General features: G+C 18.4%; 3 protein-coding genes across 3 annotated transcripts; 1 reads left to right on the top strand and 2 right to left on the bottom strand.

Moving 5' to 3' along the window:
- Nucleotides 1-278: 278 nt before the first annotated feature.
- On the bottom strand, nucleotides 279-1,173 carry PRSY57_0211100 (mitochondrial ribosomal protein L12 precursor, putative; the record flags this gene model as incomplete). Its single annotated transcript, XM_012905545.2, has 2 exons — nucleotides 279-352; nucleotides 480-1,173. 2 exons carry the CDS (start codon nucleotides 1,171-1,173, stop codon nucleotides 279-281), a joined length of 768 nt encoding a protein of 255 aa, XP_012760999.2.
- A 1,763-nt stretch (nucleotides 1,174-2,936) lies between these two features.
- Nucleotides 2,937-4,637, top strand: PRSY57_0211200 (peptide chain release factor subunit 1, putative; the record flags this gene model as incomplete). Its single annotated transcript, XM_012905546.2, has 3 exons — nucleotides 2,937-3,010; nucleotides 3,180-3,334; nucleotides 3,583-4,637. The coding sequence occupies 3 exons, from the start codon at nucleotides 2,937-2,939 to the stop codon at nucleotides 4,635-4,637; spliced, it is 1,284 nt and encodes a 427-aa protein (XP_012761000.1).
- A 590-nt stretch (nucleotides 4,638-5,227) lies between these two features.
- Nucleotides 5,228-17,804, bottom strand: PRSY57_0211300 (putative membrane protein; the record flags this gene model as incomplete). Its single annotated transcript, XM_012905547.2, has 3 exons — nucleotides 5,228-5,743; nucleotides 5,956-11,616; nucleotides 11,766-17,804. The coding sequence occupies 3 exons, from the start codon at nucleotides 17,802-17,804 to the stop codon at nucleotides 5,228-5,230; spliced, it is 12,216 nt and encodes a 4,071-aa protein (XP_012761001.2).
- Nucleotides 17,805-18,422: the final 618 nt, after the last annotated feature.

Genomic DNA, 18,422 nt, shown 5'->3' on the forward strand with positions numbered 1-18,422 from the left:
AAAAAAAAAAAAAAAAAAAATTTTTTTTTTAAAAAAAAAAATTTTATTTTTTTATTTTTTTTTTTTTAAAATAAAATTTTTTAAAAATTTTTTTTTTTTTTTTTTTTTTTTTTTTTATTATTATTAAAAATTAACTTTAAAAAGAAAATAAAAAAAAATTCATAACGTAACTTTTTATAAAACAAATATATACAAATAAATAAATAAATAAATATATATATATATATATATATGTACACATATTTTTTAACTTTTTTAAAGAAACACTTTTTTTTTTTTTATTCCAAAATTATTGTTGCACCTAGTTGTTCAAAACTTTTTTTCATTTCTTCGGCTTTTTCGGAAGGTACATCTAAAAAAAAAAAAATAATAATAAAATTATATAAGTAAATAAATAAAAAAAAAAATAAGGAATTATATATATATATATATATACATACAAATAAATACATATATATAATATAAAAATTAGGACGTACTCTTTTGTATGTAGAAGGGAGCACTTTCTACCATATCTTTCGCTTCCTTTAATCCTACGTTAGTAATTTTTCTTATTTCTTTAATGGTATTAATTTTATTTTTTACGTCAAATTTTTCTAGTTTTACATTGAATGTACTTTTCGTATTTTTTTTCTCTTCATTTTTTTTTTTTTCTAATTTTTCTTCTTTACTATCAAGTGTAGAATCTGTAGTACATGTAGTATGATCATTTACAACATTAGTATTTATATTCATCGCATTCTGTGCAGTAGGTTGTGGGAAAATATTTTGATTAGCACCAAAAAAATTAGATGGATGAGGAAAAGGATTTCTATTAATAAAAAAGGAATTATTAAATTTTTGATTTCCTTCTAATTTTTCTTGACATAAATCACATAAATCAGCTGCTTCTATTAATGTTAAATTTAAAATTTCATCTACAAGTTTTAACACTTTTTTAGATGGTTTCCTTTTTTTATTTATATTTTCATCTGTTGTTTCGTCATGTTCTTTATTATTAGAATCTTTTATTTTATCGAATACATCAAAAATACTACTACTAACATATTTTTTTAAGACTAAATTATTTCTTATTTTATTATAAAGCAAAAGGGTATGTCCATTTTTTACATTTTTATTAAAAATGTTATCACTGCTGAAATATCTTCTTAGTAGTATTTTATTCCTTTTCATGTTGTTTTATCTTGTATTGTAATATATTATATTATATTATATTATATTATATTATATTTGTATTCCTTTTTTAAAACAACAAAAGGAATATATAAAAAGATTTATCATCAAATGTATACATATTATAAATAAATATATATATTATATATAATATATATATATATATATATATATATATATATATATATATGTGGTATAACAAATTATTCCATCTTTTTATACACAAAAAAAAAAATTATATATATATAATATACTATTTTATATGTATCTCATCATTGAAAATAAAATGATATTATATTTTCATTATCTACATTTAAAAAGTTTTATTCTAAAAATTTATTAATAAAAATTTTTTCATTCCTTATAATATACAACAACAAAAAAAAAAAAATAAAATAAATAATAATATTAAGAAAATTAAGAAAATATATAAATATAAAAAATATATAAAAAAAATAGGAAAATTTTTTTTTTTAAATGTGTATTTTTTTTTTTTTCAATATATATATATATATATATATATATATATATATATATATATTATATATATATAACATTATATATAATATAATATTATGTAGTTATCTATTATAAATTCAAGATCTATATAATATATATATAATATGTATTATATATATATATATATATATTTTTTGTGCCTTTTTAATAGCTTATTTTAGCTAGGTTTAATTATAAAAAGAAAAAAAATAAATATAAAAAATATAAATAAAAATATAGAGGTAGTATTATTATTTATTTAGTATATAATGTTTTTTATTTATGTATACATATATAAATAATATTATTATAATATTATATGACCAGTGTAAAATTAAAAAAAAAAAAAAATAATAATAAAATTTTATATATTATTATATATAATAATAATTTTTTTTTTTTTTTTCTAAATACTCTAAAATATTTTTTCTCTTGCCTTCTTTTTTCTTCTATCTATTTCTTTCTTTCCTTCCTTCTTCATTTTTTCTTTTTATGAAAAAATTTAAATAAATAATATAATTAGAAAAATTTAATAATAGTAATATAAAATAATATTTAAGAACATAAAATAAATCTAAGTTTATATTTACATAAATAAATTTAATAAAATATTTTTTTTTTTTGTAAGAAAAGAACAAAAAAAAAAAAAAAAAAAAAAACTAAATCATAAAATATATATATTATATATATATATATAAATATGCGAATTCTTATTATAATATTTTAATAAGAAAAATAATATTTAAAAAAGTTTAAATATTTAGTTATTTTTGTATTTTCAAAATGTAAAGTTGTAAATATTATATATAATATATCTATATATTTATATAATACATAAATATTCATTTAACAAATAATGTAATAATATATATATATATATTAAATTGTATATCTATATATACTTATTATTTATTTATTTTTTATACCTTATAAATATTTTTGTAGTAGTTCAAAATGTAATTTATTTCTGAAAAAAAAAAAAAAGAGAAGATTTATAAAAAAAAAGTAAAAAGTGATTATCTTTTTTTTTTTTTTTTTTTTTTTTTTTTTGCCTAATAATTTTTTATAATCCATAAGTATTATATAAAATATTATTGGACTTTTCTTTTCCATTTATAAAATTTTGCCTCTAAATTCATAAAAAAATATATATACGTACATATATATATATATATATATATATATATATATATATATTTAGATTTATAATATATTTATTTATTGGAATTATTTATTTATTTCTTTTTTTTTATCATTTGAACAACATGGAAGACCACGATGCTAATGTAGAACAATGGAAAATAAAAAGATTAATAAAGAAACTTGAGAATGCAAAAGGGTACTATAAATATAAACATAAAATAAAAGAGAACCTATTATATATATATATATATATATATATATATATTTATATTTATATTTATATTTATATTTATATTTATATTTATATTTATATTTATATATCACATTTTATTTTTTATTTCTTGTGTATTTTTCACGCTTTATAGAAATGGAACCAGTATGATTAGTTTGATAATTAAAAACAAAGATGAAGTTTCAAGAATTAACAAAATGCTTGCTGATGAATTGGGAACTGCTTCAAATATAAAAAGCAGAGTTAATAGACTTAGTGTTTTGTCTGCCATTACCTCAACACAGCAAAGTAAATAAAAATGAAACATATAAATTGAATAAACGGACATATATATATATATATATGTAGATGTTATTTTATTTAAAAGAAATGAGTGCAAAATATGTATATTTTTTTCTGAACATGTCATAAAATTTGCTGTTTTTTTTTTTTTTTTTTCATTTTTATCCCTGAACAAGTCATGTTTTATAGCCATATTATAACATAATATATATATATATTTATATATTCATTCATTCATTTAATGAATTTTTTAGAGCTAAAGCTGTATAACAAGACGCCCCCCAAAGGTCTAGTTGTTTATTGTGGAACAGTGATCACAGAAGATGGAAAGGAAAAGAAAATGTCCATTGATTTTGAACCATTCAGGCCAATAAATACGAGTTTATATTTATGTGACAATAAGTTTCACGTAGAGGCATTAAAAGAATTATTGGAAAGTGATGACAAATTTGGATTTATTATAGTAGATGGAAATGGTGCATTGTTTGGAACAATACAAGGAAACACAAGAGAAGTGATTAGAAGATTTACCGTTGATTTACCAAAAAAGCATGGAAGAGGAGGACAGAGTGCTTTACGTTTTGCTCGTTTAAGATTAGAAAAAAGACATAACTATGTAAGAAAAGTAGCTGAAGTTGCAACATCTGTATTTATAACAAATGACAAGGTGAATGTAACAGGTATCGTGTTAGCAGGTAGTGCTGATTTTAAAAATGATTTATTAAATAGTGATATGTTTGATCAGAGATTATTTGCAAAAGTTATTAAGATTGTTGATATATCATATGGTGGAGATAATGGATTTAACCAAGCTATTGAATTGAGTTCTGAAGCTTTACAGAATGTGAAATTTATTCAAGAGAAAAAATTAATTGGTAAATTTTTTGAAGAAATAGCTCAAGATACAGGTAAAGTTGTATATGGTATAGATGATACTTTAAAGGCATTAGAAATTGGAGCAGTAGAATTGTTAATTTTATATGAAGGTTTAGATATTATTAGATTAACTACAAAAAACCCTGTAACCAATCAAACCAAAACTATGCATATTTCTCCATGTGATGAAAAACAAGAATCATTATATAAAGAAAATAATGTGGAATTAGAAGTAGTAGAAAAAATTTCGTTAACTGATTGGGTTATTGGTAATTATAAAAAATATGGAGCTTCTTTAGATTTTGTAACAAACAAATCACAAGAAGGTGCACAATTTCAAAAAGGTTTTGGAGGTTTTGGTGGAATGCTAAGGTATAAAATTGATTTAAATCTTTACGATGAGGATGTTGAAAGTGACGTAGAATTATTTTAAAAAAAAAAAAAAAAAAAAAAAAAAAAAATATATATATATATGTATGTATATATATATATATATATATATTTATACAATATGTTGACATAACAATATGATTTTAGTGAAATTATAATTTATAGTTTATAAGTTATAAAATTTTTTTTTACCAAATTTATAACTTTTTTATATGTATATATTTTATATTATCATATAATTGTTTTATATTATCATTATAATTATATATATTTACCATATAATTAATTGTTTATAGCATATATAAATATTTATTTATAAACATATAAATATTTACATATTACATTATCCATTTTTATCATTTTTTTTATTACCTTATTTTTTATTTTTTATTTTTATTATTTGTTTTTTGTTATATATATATATATATATATATATATATATATATATATATATATATATCTTTATCTTAAAAATGAAATGAAGATAATAAAAAAAATAAAAAATAAAAAACAGTGAAATGTAAAGGTTTTAACAAAGAATAAAAAACAAAAATTTATATACACAAAATATATATATATATATATATATATTTATATTGTGTATGTACATATATATAAATATTGTGATGGTGCTCACTTTTTATGAACATTCATAACATAATTATATATGAGTGTACATTTTTTTTTAAGATTATTTGTACATATATTTGATGGTAATAAGGTTGCATTAATATGTATTAAATAAGAAAAAATATTGCTTACAAGTATTTGTTTTAAACATGAATCTTCGTCTGAATTTTTCAGCTTATCTAAGACGAATGCTCCTAAGAATGCACTTCTTTCTAAAATTTCTTTTAATATATTATAATAAGTTTTTAATGTTATAATTTCTGGCAAGAAATTAAATAAGTGATCATTTTTATAAACTCTTTTTGTATTTATATATTCATCAATTGATTTATTGTATTGAATAATTTCTCCAGGATAAGCGGACTCTTCACTACGTGTATTGCTGTCACTAAGATAATTCGTAAGATTGGATTTCCCTACGCCTCTGGTGTAATGTATTTTTTCTTTTTTCTTTTCTTTTTCTGTATTTAAAATATCAAGGCATATTGGTACATATGAATTGTTATCGTTGGCTTTTATCTGTAAAAATAAAAATAAAAATAAATAAATAAAAATAAAAATAAATAAAAATAAAAATAAATAAAAATAAAAATAAATAAAAATAAATAAATAAAAATAAATAAATAAATAAATAAATAATATATAACATATACATATATATATATATATATTTCTATATAGAAATCATTAGATATATACACACACAACACAATTTGAATGATCCTTATTACCGTTCTTATGAGGGTCGTATTTTTTTTTCCGAAATGCTCAATGATATTTGTAACCAGTCTAGTTGATTTGAGGATCAAAATATATAGATGTATAACAAAATGGGAGTTTTTAAAATAAGGAGTTTGTATAAGATTCAACAATATAGTGTTATAATTAAGAATAGATTTATAACATATATATAATACTCTTTGTGTAAATAATGTGAGTTCATTTTTTGTTGATTTTTTTTTATTTTTTTTATCTTGATTATTCGGTACATTTGTTGATGCATTAATTTCATAGGGACTATATGGATATATAATAACTTCTTTTTCGTAAATGAATTTTTCTAATATTCTATTTATATAAAATAAATGATGTTCAACTCTTTTATCCATTAAAGATATTAAGAAATTATTTATATTATAAATATTACAATAATAAGATATTTTTGTTAGTAGTTCAACATATAGATAAGATTCTTCAAAAATAGCTAGACAATTAATTTTTTCGATTTTTAAAAATATAAAATTAATACGATCTGATAATTTCCCTACAACATTTAAAATAGCTTCTAAGAAATATTCTACTTCATTATGTAGAATTTCATTTTTCTTTTTTTTTTTTTTTTCTTCTTCTTTATTTTTATTTCTTTTTTTGGATATATTTTCTTGGTCTAAAGATATAAATGGATTATTTGAATTGTCATCACGAGAACTAGTATAATTATGGCTATTATCCTTGGATCCGTTTTGATAATTATTATATTGATGAAAATTATAATTAGTATTAACATAATCATCGTTTGTATAATTATTATCTTGTATAATATCTTCCTCATCATGAATACGATAAATTTTATAGGTTCCTTTATATTTATGAGAATTATCATTATTATTATCATTATTATTATTATTATTATAATTGTCTGTATCGCAATTTGTATTTGTATTTGTATCAGAATTTGTATTTGTTTTTGTATATGTATATGTATTTATATTTGTATTTTTTTTTACATTTTCGTCATTAGTTCTTAAAAAATGATTCCTATTGTTAATATCCATATTACTATTTACAATTTTGTGTTCATTTGAAGTGTGTGGTTCTTTATTATAATTCCTATAGTATGGATTTTCATAAATTCTATTGGTTGCAACTTTCATTGACTCCATAAACGTATGATCATTATAATAATCTAGATGCTTGGTTACATGATAATATGGATTTTCCGATATAAAGGATGAATCAAATACATGTCCCACATGGTTATAAACATTTTCATGGTTATTAAAATGAACATTTTTCTGTTTACAATTTTTTACGAAAACATATAATAGCTTTATAATAAATACAATTAATGAACAAAATATTATATGATCTTTATTTCTTATATATTGATCATTATTTAATTGGTATATCGATGTGAAATTTTTATTTTTATCAAACAATGAATGATATATAAAAGGTATATAAATAAGTTTGTTTAAAATTTTTTTCTTCATTATATATATACATATTTGTTTATTTAATGTTATAAATGTCAAAGTATGAATATAGAAATAATAATATTGTTTATGATCTAGAAAATTATTTATTTTATTTATTTGATCATATATTTTATTTCCTATAATATTATATATATGTTCATTAACAATATCTAATAATATATCATTATGATTTTGTTTTTTTGTTAAATACGTAAAATAAAAATTATAAAACAATTCATATATTGTATTAATTCTATTATATAAAAAATATAATAATAAATGTTCCATAAAAAATGATTTCTCCATATTTTCATTATTTTTCATATGCCCTACATGACATTCATAACATTCTTTCAATATTTCTTTTAATGTATTTAAATAAATACTTATGAATTTTTCGTTTAATGGATATACACTTATATTATCAATATGATACATATCTCCTTTTCCATTTATTTTATTATTATTAATATTATTTTCTTTGTATGTACCAGATACATGATTCTCATCATATTCATCATCATTATTATTACTACAATATATTTTTTCATTATCTTCACATTTATTTTTATTATTATTATTTAAACATCTTTCGTCTCGTTGGAGATGCTTATTGTTACAACTCGATATGTCACAAAGGCTTACGAAATAATTATTATAAATTTGTATAAAGACATAAAACAATTCTAACATATTAACAAAAAGATTTATATTAAAATGATCTGTTGAATATAATTGTTTAAGAACGGCATGTGGTATATGTAACATATTATAATGTTTTAAAAAATATATATAACTATCATAAAATTTAAAATAATGTAAATGTATAGTAACACATCTAAGAAATAAGGATAAAAATATAGGCATATTATATAAATGGTTATTATATTTTATTGATTTTTTTAAATAATAACGTCTAATATATAATTTGTTCTTTTTTATATTATCACTTGTTTCATCTATTCTATTTATAAATGTATTTAATATATTATTATCCATTTTCTTATTCATATTTACAACACTAAAGTTATTTATTTTATTTTTCTTTTCTAATAATATTATGTTGTTTATATAATTTTCTATATATCTATTCTTACCTATCAAATCATATTTAGACATTTCTTTATCTGACATATTATGTAATGTATGAAATACAACATTTTCCTTATTTTTTTTTCCACTAGATAATAAAAAATCATCACAAAACAAATCACAATAAAACATAGCATAATTAGAATGATTATCTATATATTCTTTATCATTCTTTAAAGACTTTATATTGGTATTATATATCTCATTTTTATCTTCAACTAAATTATTTTTATTTTTTTTGTTATTTTCATTATTTATATTACTCATATAAGTTTCATCATCATAATCTCTTTTATTTATAAATAAAAATAAATTCACAAGAATATTTATTATTAATACATAATAGTACGTATTCTTATTTATATTTTCCGCTGTATTAAAAAAAGTTACCATTAATTCATATATAAAAAAAAGAAAAGGTATATTCTTTTTTATATGATGTTTCTTTAAACATTCTTTTTCTTCTTTTATATAATTCTCATTCTGTAATAATTCTTTATGTTTAAGTATTATTATAAACTTATAAAACAATAACAATAATCTGTATTTTACATCATATAAACTTTGTGTAAGGTTTATATATTTCATGCATTTAATTTCATTTTTAAAGTTATCTAAATAAAATTCGTTATAAAATTCTTCCCCCATAATATTATTCATATTATTCATATTATTATTATTATTATTATTATTACTATATACTCTTTTGTGATTATTTTTCATCTTTTTCTCTTTATTATTCTTAAAATTATTTAGAAAAATATACTTTCTTTTTTCTTTCTTTTCTTTATTCCTCTTTGTATTCTTGTTCATTCGTATTTCATATATATCCTTAACATCTTTAATAACACTAGTATTATTATTATTATTATTATTATTATTATTATTATTATTATCATTATTATTCATATCAGGTAATTCATCATAATGAAAGATATGATCATATTTATTATAAATAATGTTATCATGCTTATCATAATTTATATTCAACAACAGACATTCCTTTTTCACGGGGTTATTTATTTGAATATATTTTTTTTTTTTTTCATTATTAGATATAGAAGAACCCAAATTTAAAGAATCTATGGGATCAAAATTACATGCATGTTGTTCATCAGAATCTATAAATGTTTCTGGGAAAATCGAATCGATATTTTTCCAAATACTCGTATCAATTTTTTTTTGCATGATTTCATCGGATTTATAATTTTCATTATATGAATATATTTTTTTATTATCATGTAAATTAAAACAATTATAATTATTATTTGTATTCATATGATGATTAATATTATTTATACTATTCATATTTTTTATATTATGATTTGTTATGATATGATGGTTCTGTACACAATCCATAAATAAACTATTATAATTAGTATGTTTATCATATTCTAATAATTGTAATGTAAACATTTTTTTTTTGCTGTTAATAAAATCATTTATATAAGAATTCTCTTGATAATTATTATTTATAAAATTCATATTATAAATATAATTCTTTACATCAAATAAATAGTTTTTTTCTCCATACGTTTTCTCCGATTGTGTATCGAAAATCCTTGAACAAATATAATCATCATCTAATAATTCAATTTTTTTTTGTAGAATATTTTTTATAGCAATATAATCATGATATTCATAAAAATTATTTGTATTATATATATAATTATTATTATTATTATAACTACTTTGGATATTATTATAATTTATAAATTTCCTTTTTCTTTTGCATTTGTGCTTATCTAAGAAGTTATTATATTCATTAATATTAAGAACATATTTGTAATATATATTTTTTCTTCTTAATAAATGTAACATATTATTTATAAGATGATCATCATCTATATATAAGATATATTTATTATGCATATGTATAGATTTATTTTTACATAATAAATATTTTAAATTTTTAATATGATCCTTTTTCTTTTTATGTAAATGTGTATATTTTTCTAGAATAGTATTTAAGTTATCATAATCAATATTAAAAAATATATTACTTATATTTCTATCATAACAAATATTAATGATTAAAGGATATATTTTCGTTTCATTAATATATATTGCTTTAATAATTAATTCAAATATTTCACTAGCTATATTTAAATTGTATAAATAATAATATATTTCTTTTTTAAAATCTTTATTATAATTTAAAACATATCTTTTACAATTAAATTCTTTTGGAAACTCTTCCTCACGCTTATATGATCCTAATTTATTTTTTTTTAAACAATTTATTGAATTTACATGTAATTTGTTTATAACATTATAAAATAAGCATTCTACAATATTCCATAATCGGGACCTTCTCTGTTCATCAACGGTTTGGGTTTTATCATTATTTATATTATTATGATTATTTATATTATTATGATTATTTTTATTATTATCATTATTTATATTATTATGATTATTTTTATTATTATGATTATTTTTATTATTATGATTATTTATATTATTATGATTATTTTTATTATTAACATTTTTAAAATTTTCTCTTTTGAACTCTGCATTTATATCGTCAGAAAATATATTAAAATATATAGAGTTTACAAAATGAAGACTTAAATTCAATATTTTCAACTTATTAAAAAATACATTCCAAGCTTTACCCTTGTATACATAATAATTAACATGTACTATATACTGTTCCAAAATATACATGATTATATCAAATATATATATATATATATTTATTGTTATTAAATCATTTTGCTTAATAAAAAAAAATAGAAACCTTAAAAGCTCATAACATTTATTACTATTATATTCTAATACTTCCAAAAATTCATAATCATTTATGTTTTCATTTATATTTATAATTTTAATAAAGTGATAAAATATAATGTCCATAAAAAGTTTTATGATCCTTTCCAAAGGTAAATATCCACTACTATATTTACACAGAAAATATATATTATTAAAATTGTTTATTTTAAAAAATGTATTTAAACTCTCATATAAAGAACAGCTACTTTTATAATTCTCTAAAATGAACGAAAGTAGGGATAAGCTTAAATTCTCTCTACTAACATGTTCTCCTTTTTTTTTCTTGTACAAAATGTCGTTATTTAGGGATTTGCTCACAGCATTATTCTGCGAAAAAAAAAAAAAATAAAAAAAAAAAATATACATGTATAAATATTTATATATTTATATATATGTATATATATTTATATTTATATATATTTATATTTATATTTATATATATATATATATATTTTTTATTGTATGTATATACTAACCCCTTCAAGCATGTTATATAAATTTTTTGGAAAGAGGCTCAACAAAAAATGAGACGTATCGAAAAGGGAAAAAATTTGATTCGATATATTGGTTGCTATATCATGTATTTCTTTAATAAAATAAAAGTTGGCATATATATTCAAAAGTAAGGAATACATATATATAATTTTATTAACAATTTGTTTATATAATTTTGAATATCCTTTATTTTTTTTATGTGTGTTCATTAGAAAAGAGTTTAATAAATCAGGATCATATTTTTTACTATAATATAAGAAATTATAATCATTTATTAAACTATTAAATATGGAATAATAAAAGGAACATTCTTGTGAATTATACATTAGTATAGTTAAATAATTTTTCTTATCTATTTTTTTCGTATTTATAATATTTTTATCTCCATCCTTTATATTTATAATATTTTTATCTCCATCCTTTATATTTGTAATATTTTTATCTCCATCCTTTATATTTATAATATTTTTATCTCCATCCTTTATATTTATAATATTTTTATCTCCATCCTTTATATTTGTAATATTTTTATCTGCATCGTTCATATTTATAATATTTTTATCTGCATCGTTTATATTTATAATATTTTTATCTCCATCCTTTATATTTATAACATTTTGATTTCCATTTTTCTTTTCCTCCATGTATTCTTTCTTTTTATAGTTTATAAATAGAAAATCACTCAAAAAAAATATATAATTATTTTGAAATATAATTTGTAACATATTTTGTGTATATAGAAAGAATTTCACGAAAATAATATTATTTTGTATCATATTATTATATGGATATAATATTAGTTCACTATTTTTTTGTTCTTCATTATACATTTTTATATCTGGTGTTTTATTAAATAAAGGTTCCATTTCTTTAGTATCCTTCATTAATCCCTTATGAATATAGATGCTTGATGACATGTTATCATTTTGTAATAGTAAATTTTCTTCTTCATTTATAATATTATTAAACATATAATAATTATTATGGTACGATTCAGGAGGGTCTCTTTTTTTAATTTCCATGCGATAATTATTATTGTTATTCTCTGGGATGTAATTAAAATAATTTAACATAAAATTATTATTATTATTATTATTATTATTATTATTATTATTATCAAATTGTTTATTAAAAACATGTTGCTGGTGTTCATTCATATTATTATCAATATTATATAAATAATCCCTTTGTAACAACATTACATCTGTCAGATAATTCATTGTGTAGTGATTATTCACAAGTTGTTCAGATGTCGCAGGAGGAGATATTTGAAAAATATTAATTCTTTTTTTTTTTGTACACATATCGTTATGATCTTTAATTAAACTATTATGATTAATAATAATATTTCTCATAATTTCGTTAAATACATCTAAACTATTTATAGAATCATCTATATCATCTTCATTCATATTTTGGTGAACCGATTCTTTGTTTATAAAATCTAACGTATCTTTTTCGTCTCCTCTGTAACGTTTTATAATCTCTTGATACATGTTCTTATAAGAATTATCACGTCCATAGTACACATCCCTATCCTGATGAAGTTGACGCTTCATATAGACATCTATCATAATATTATGCTCATAAAAAACTTGCTTAACTCTCTCCAAGTTTATATATTTCACAACACCAATCATATTATTAGTAATAGATATACACATCTTGATCATATAAAATTTGGATAGATTAAAAACAAAAGAAGAATTCGAAGAAGTCAAAGAGGTCGAAGAAGAATATATTTCTACAAATATTTTATTAATATATTTTGAAAAAATAGAAAAAAAGAAATTATCAAAATTGTAATTCTTTTTATTATATATTTGATTATTATTATTATAATAAAAATAATAATAAATTTGTAAAAAATAATTTTTTAAATATTTATAAAATGAAATAAAAAATAATTTAACTAACTTTTTAATATTAATATTTTTTTCTCTATTAAATATATTATCACAATTTCTAAAAGTCCATACAACCCATTTTTTAATTAAAATATTAATACTGTCTAATATTAATTTTATTTCATTTTCAAAAGCTTTATAAATATTAAATAAAAAATAGGAATTACTTTTCTTTTTAATAATCCTTTTAAATATTTTTAAAAGGAAACTAGTACAAATATAGATTTTCTTCTTTTTTTCTTCTTCATAAATTTTTATCAAATCATTAATAAAATTTAATAAATTATTATTATTATTTGTTTCCCATAAATCCATAATACTTATTAAAAATATATCATCAAAGCTTATCTCTTCTAATACATAATTTATATTGTAACATTTTTCAAAACTTGGAACATGTGCATAAAAATAATTTACTACAACACCAAATTTATTACTATCTTTATATTCACAATAGTTCTTATAATCATAAGCATCTACTTCATCACTACTATAATTACTACTACTAATACTACTACTACGACTATTACTATTATTATTATTATTATTATCACTTGAATTAAAAAAATCATTTCCATACAACCCTTTTGATGATTCCTTTTCGTCGTCCCAACATGAATCACTAGAATCAAACGACTTTGATTTCTCTTCATCTTGTGAAGACAAAAATGTATTCCCATCATTATATTTATTATTATCGTTTTTATTATATGTATACCTATCAACATCTAATTTTTGTATTCGCCTCTTTGATTTACTCTCCAACTTATCCTTCCTTTCATTAGATTCATTCAAATTTATTCGTCTTACATCATTAAGCAAAAAAAATATTTTCAAAAACGATATGTCAATCCTAAAGTTTTCTTTTATATCCATATTTTCTTTTGTGTATTTAAAATCAGATAGATTGTTATATTTTTTATCATCATTCATATTAGAAGAAAATACATTTCTGTCTTGTCTTCTTTCGATATGATTTTCATCATGTTCATTCTCTATATCACGATATAAGTTACTAACACTATTATCATTAGTTGTGTTATTATGTGAATACTCTTCTTCATTATTTCTATGATATTTTAAACTCTTCCTATGTACCAAACCTTTTTCATTTATATTTATCTCGTCATTTTCTAGATAGGAAAATAACTGAAAAATATAAGCATTCAATTTATTAATATTTTTTTTTTTTAATAAAAAAGATAAACATCGTATTATCATAATTTGAAACCTTGAGAATTCTTGAACTTTTAAAGAAAAAAAAAATAAATATGTAAATAAATTAATAAATGTATTCTTTATATCATATGGAATCTTAAAATAATAATTTAATTTTATTTCTATAAGTATATGAAAGCATTTATTTATTTGTAAAATGTTACAAAAAAATATAACTATCTTTTCAAAAAATTTAAATATATTATCATCATCATCATGACAAGATATATTATTATCATCATCATCACCATATATATTATTATCACCATATATATTATTATTACTATTTTTATTATGCCCTTTTGTGTCACCTATATTTTTATTTTTAACATATTTTTTTCTTACAGTACTTTTTTTCATATAATTATATTTAAAGTAATTATCCATATTATTATAAAAATATTTACAAAAATAATCTAAGAGAATATAATAATATTCTATATATGTTATATATATTGTATCTTTATTTATATTTTTTTTTCTTAATATATATATTATTTTATAATATAATGTATCTTCTAATATAACCATATGTATATTCTTATGGTTTCTCTTTGTACTATTTCCTTCTTCTTGTGATAACTTCTCAACAATTTTTGTAACTTCATTAAAATTTATTAAATTTGTATTCGTACCTATTAATGTTTTTAATATTCTATATATTGATAATAAATTGTGGTTAAATATTATTAAAGTTTGTATAGATGCTTTACTTATCTTATCATAAAAAAAATCCAACAATAATCTATTTACGTTGTATAAAATAACTGGATGTAATATGGTATTATCTATAAAATTTTTTTCTTTCTTTCTTTCTTTATTTTTTTTTTTCTTCCTTTCTATCTTTATTTCTTTCGTACTTTCATTTTTCTTCTTCTCCTTATCTATAATATCATAAATATTATTAATTTTTACATTTTTTTTATTATTATCACCATAAATATTATTCTCTTCAGTATAAGCTTTTAAATAATCAAAAGAAAAAAAAAGAGATGATATTTCTAACAATATATTTTTGCTTTCGACTGATATGAATGGACATAAACTTTTTTTCTTTTCTTTAAAATTAGTAATAATTTCTGTTTCTTTATAATCATAATTATGTAAAAAATATTTCAAAGAATATATGTCATATTGGTAATTATCGTTTTGTAAATATTCAAGACATGTATTTATATTTTTATATTCTTTTTTTATATCATGAGTATATAAAAGAAAATTCTGTTTTTTAAAAAGTAATATACATACATTTAAAAAAAGATTCTTATTAATATTCCTTTTAAAAAATTCTTTCTGTTGAATATGTTTTTTCATATTTTTAACAAGAGAAATATTTATATTTACGTCTTGATTCGTCTTGTATCTATCCTCATCTTCAAACATGTTATCTAAATTTGAAGCATCTAAATTATATTCTTCATTTTGAAGTTCCTTCTTATAATCGTTCGTGGTATTAGGTGTTTGAAAGTAACTAACATTATCACCATGTTCATGTTCATGTTCATGTTCATTCCCATCACATTCATCACCCCCATGGTTCACATTCTTGATATTATGATTCTTGTTGTATATATGCTCATCATTAAGTTCTACATTTCTTCGATATAATCTCTCATTTTCATTTTTCAAGTGAGGAGTGCTAAAACCCATACTGTCAAATAAGGTGTTGTGGAAATCTACGGGTTGGATTGAATAGGTATATAACGAATTCTCCAATATTTGAATTAATATCCTTTTATAAACAAAATTATCATTAATAAAAATAAAATTTTTTAAAATATCCAGAAAATAATGTAAAGATCCAGACAACATTTTTATATTATGTTCATAATAATTACGATTATCATTTGTATCGTAGTTTTTTTTAAAGAAAAAAAATAATTTAAATAAGTTTATAGATAAACAACAATTAACATATTTCTGTATATCTTCATAAGTAATTATATTACATATAGAACATATAAAAAAAATTACAGAATATTCTTTTTGTTGTAATGTACTCGTTATTATATCCTCATTCATATATGTATTCGATAAACTTAATTTTGGGAAAGTTAAAAAAATATTTAAATATGATTTTATATTACTTTGTGATAATATATTTAATCGTAATTGTAAATACAAAAATATATTAATACAATATATTTGTATATTTAAAAATAATAAAATATATTTATATATCCATACTATATTTTCTATATCCATATTTTTTAATAAATCAAAATAATTATTTGTATCTTTATATGTATCATAATATATTTGAATTAAATCCTGAATATTAATTTTTTTTTCTATAATACAAAATATATCATATAAAAAATTTTTTTCATAGGAAAAGTCTTCAACTTTATAATTTGTATAAAAATAAAACACTTCACATCTTTTTAATACATATAATATATTCTTAAATATATAAAAATATTCATCACAGTATAATAAATGCAGTTTCTCCATATTCAAAACATCTGCATTCTTTTTTATTCTTTCTATTAACTCTTCATCACTCTCAATATTATATTTATCATTATTATTATTATTATTATATGTGTCCTCACCATCCATCATACTCACATGCTTACATGATTTCATAACATCCACCTCCTCATATTTTATGTCTGCAAAATATATCTTTAAACAATGAAAAATTAACTCTTTTGAAAAACCAAAAAAATAAGATGTCGAATCACTAAAACTTAAATATTCATTTATATATTTCTGTATTTTTAATGATATTATCTCGTCTTCGAAACTACTCTTATTAGGTGGACATAAATAACTTAAGATGTTCATATATCGTGTTTCAAAAATTATTTTTATTTCTTCTTCATATCCCTCATACGTTCCTTGTGATAGCAGCTCATAAACCTTTTTGTTCGATATATATTCCTTCCTCATGTTCAAACTTCACAAATGAACGAATACAAAAAAATAAAAGAAAAAAAAAATAAAAGAAAAAAAAAAATAAAAGAAAATAAAGAAAAAGAAAAATAATATATGAATATTATTATATCCTTATACACATTTATGCATTATTTTTTTCTTCTTTTTTATTGTTATATATATATATATATATATTACTATTAATATGTTCCTATTCATAAGTTCGAAAGAACATATTTCTGACCATGTCATTAATTTTTATTTATAAATATAAAAAGAATATAATATTCTTAAAAAAAAAAAAAATATATATATTATATATATATATAAATATATTATTATATATATATTATTATATATATATTACTTATATATATATTACTATATATATATTATTATATATATATTATTATATATATATTATTATATATATGTTTCGTGTTTATATTTAGTGAGAGAATAAGCAAAAATTATGAAAGGAGAAAAATATATATAAAATAAATAACTATAAATAAACATAAATAATATAAATAAATAAATAAATATATATATATATATATATATACATATAATTAAATATGTATATTTTATAAGTTCCGTTTAAAAATATATATTATAAAAAAAAAAAAAAAA

This window comes from Plasmodium reichenowi, chromosome 2 (assembly GCF_001601855.1).
Source record: "Plasmodium reichenowi strain SY57 chromosome 2, whole genome shotgun sequence".
NCBI lineage: Eukaryota > Apicomplexa > Aconoidasida > Haemosporida > Plasmodiidae > Plasmodium > Plasmodium reichenowi.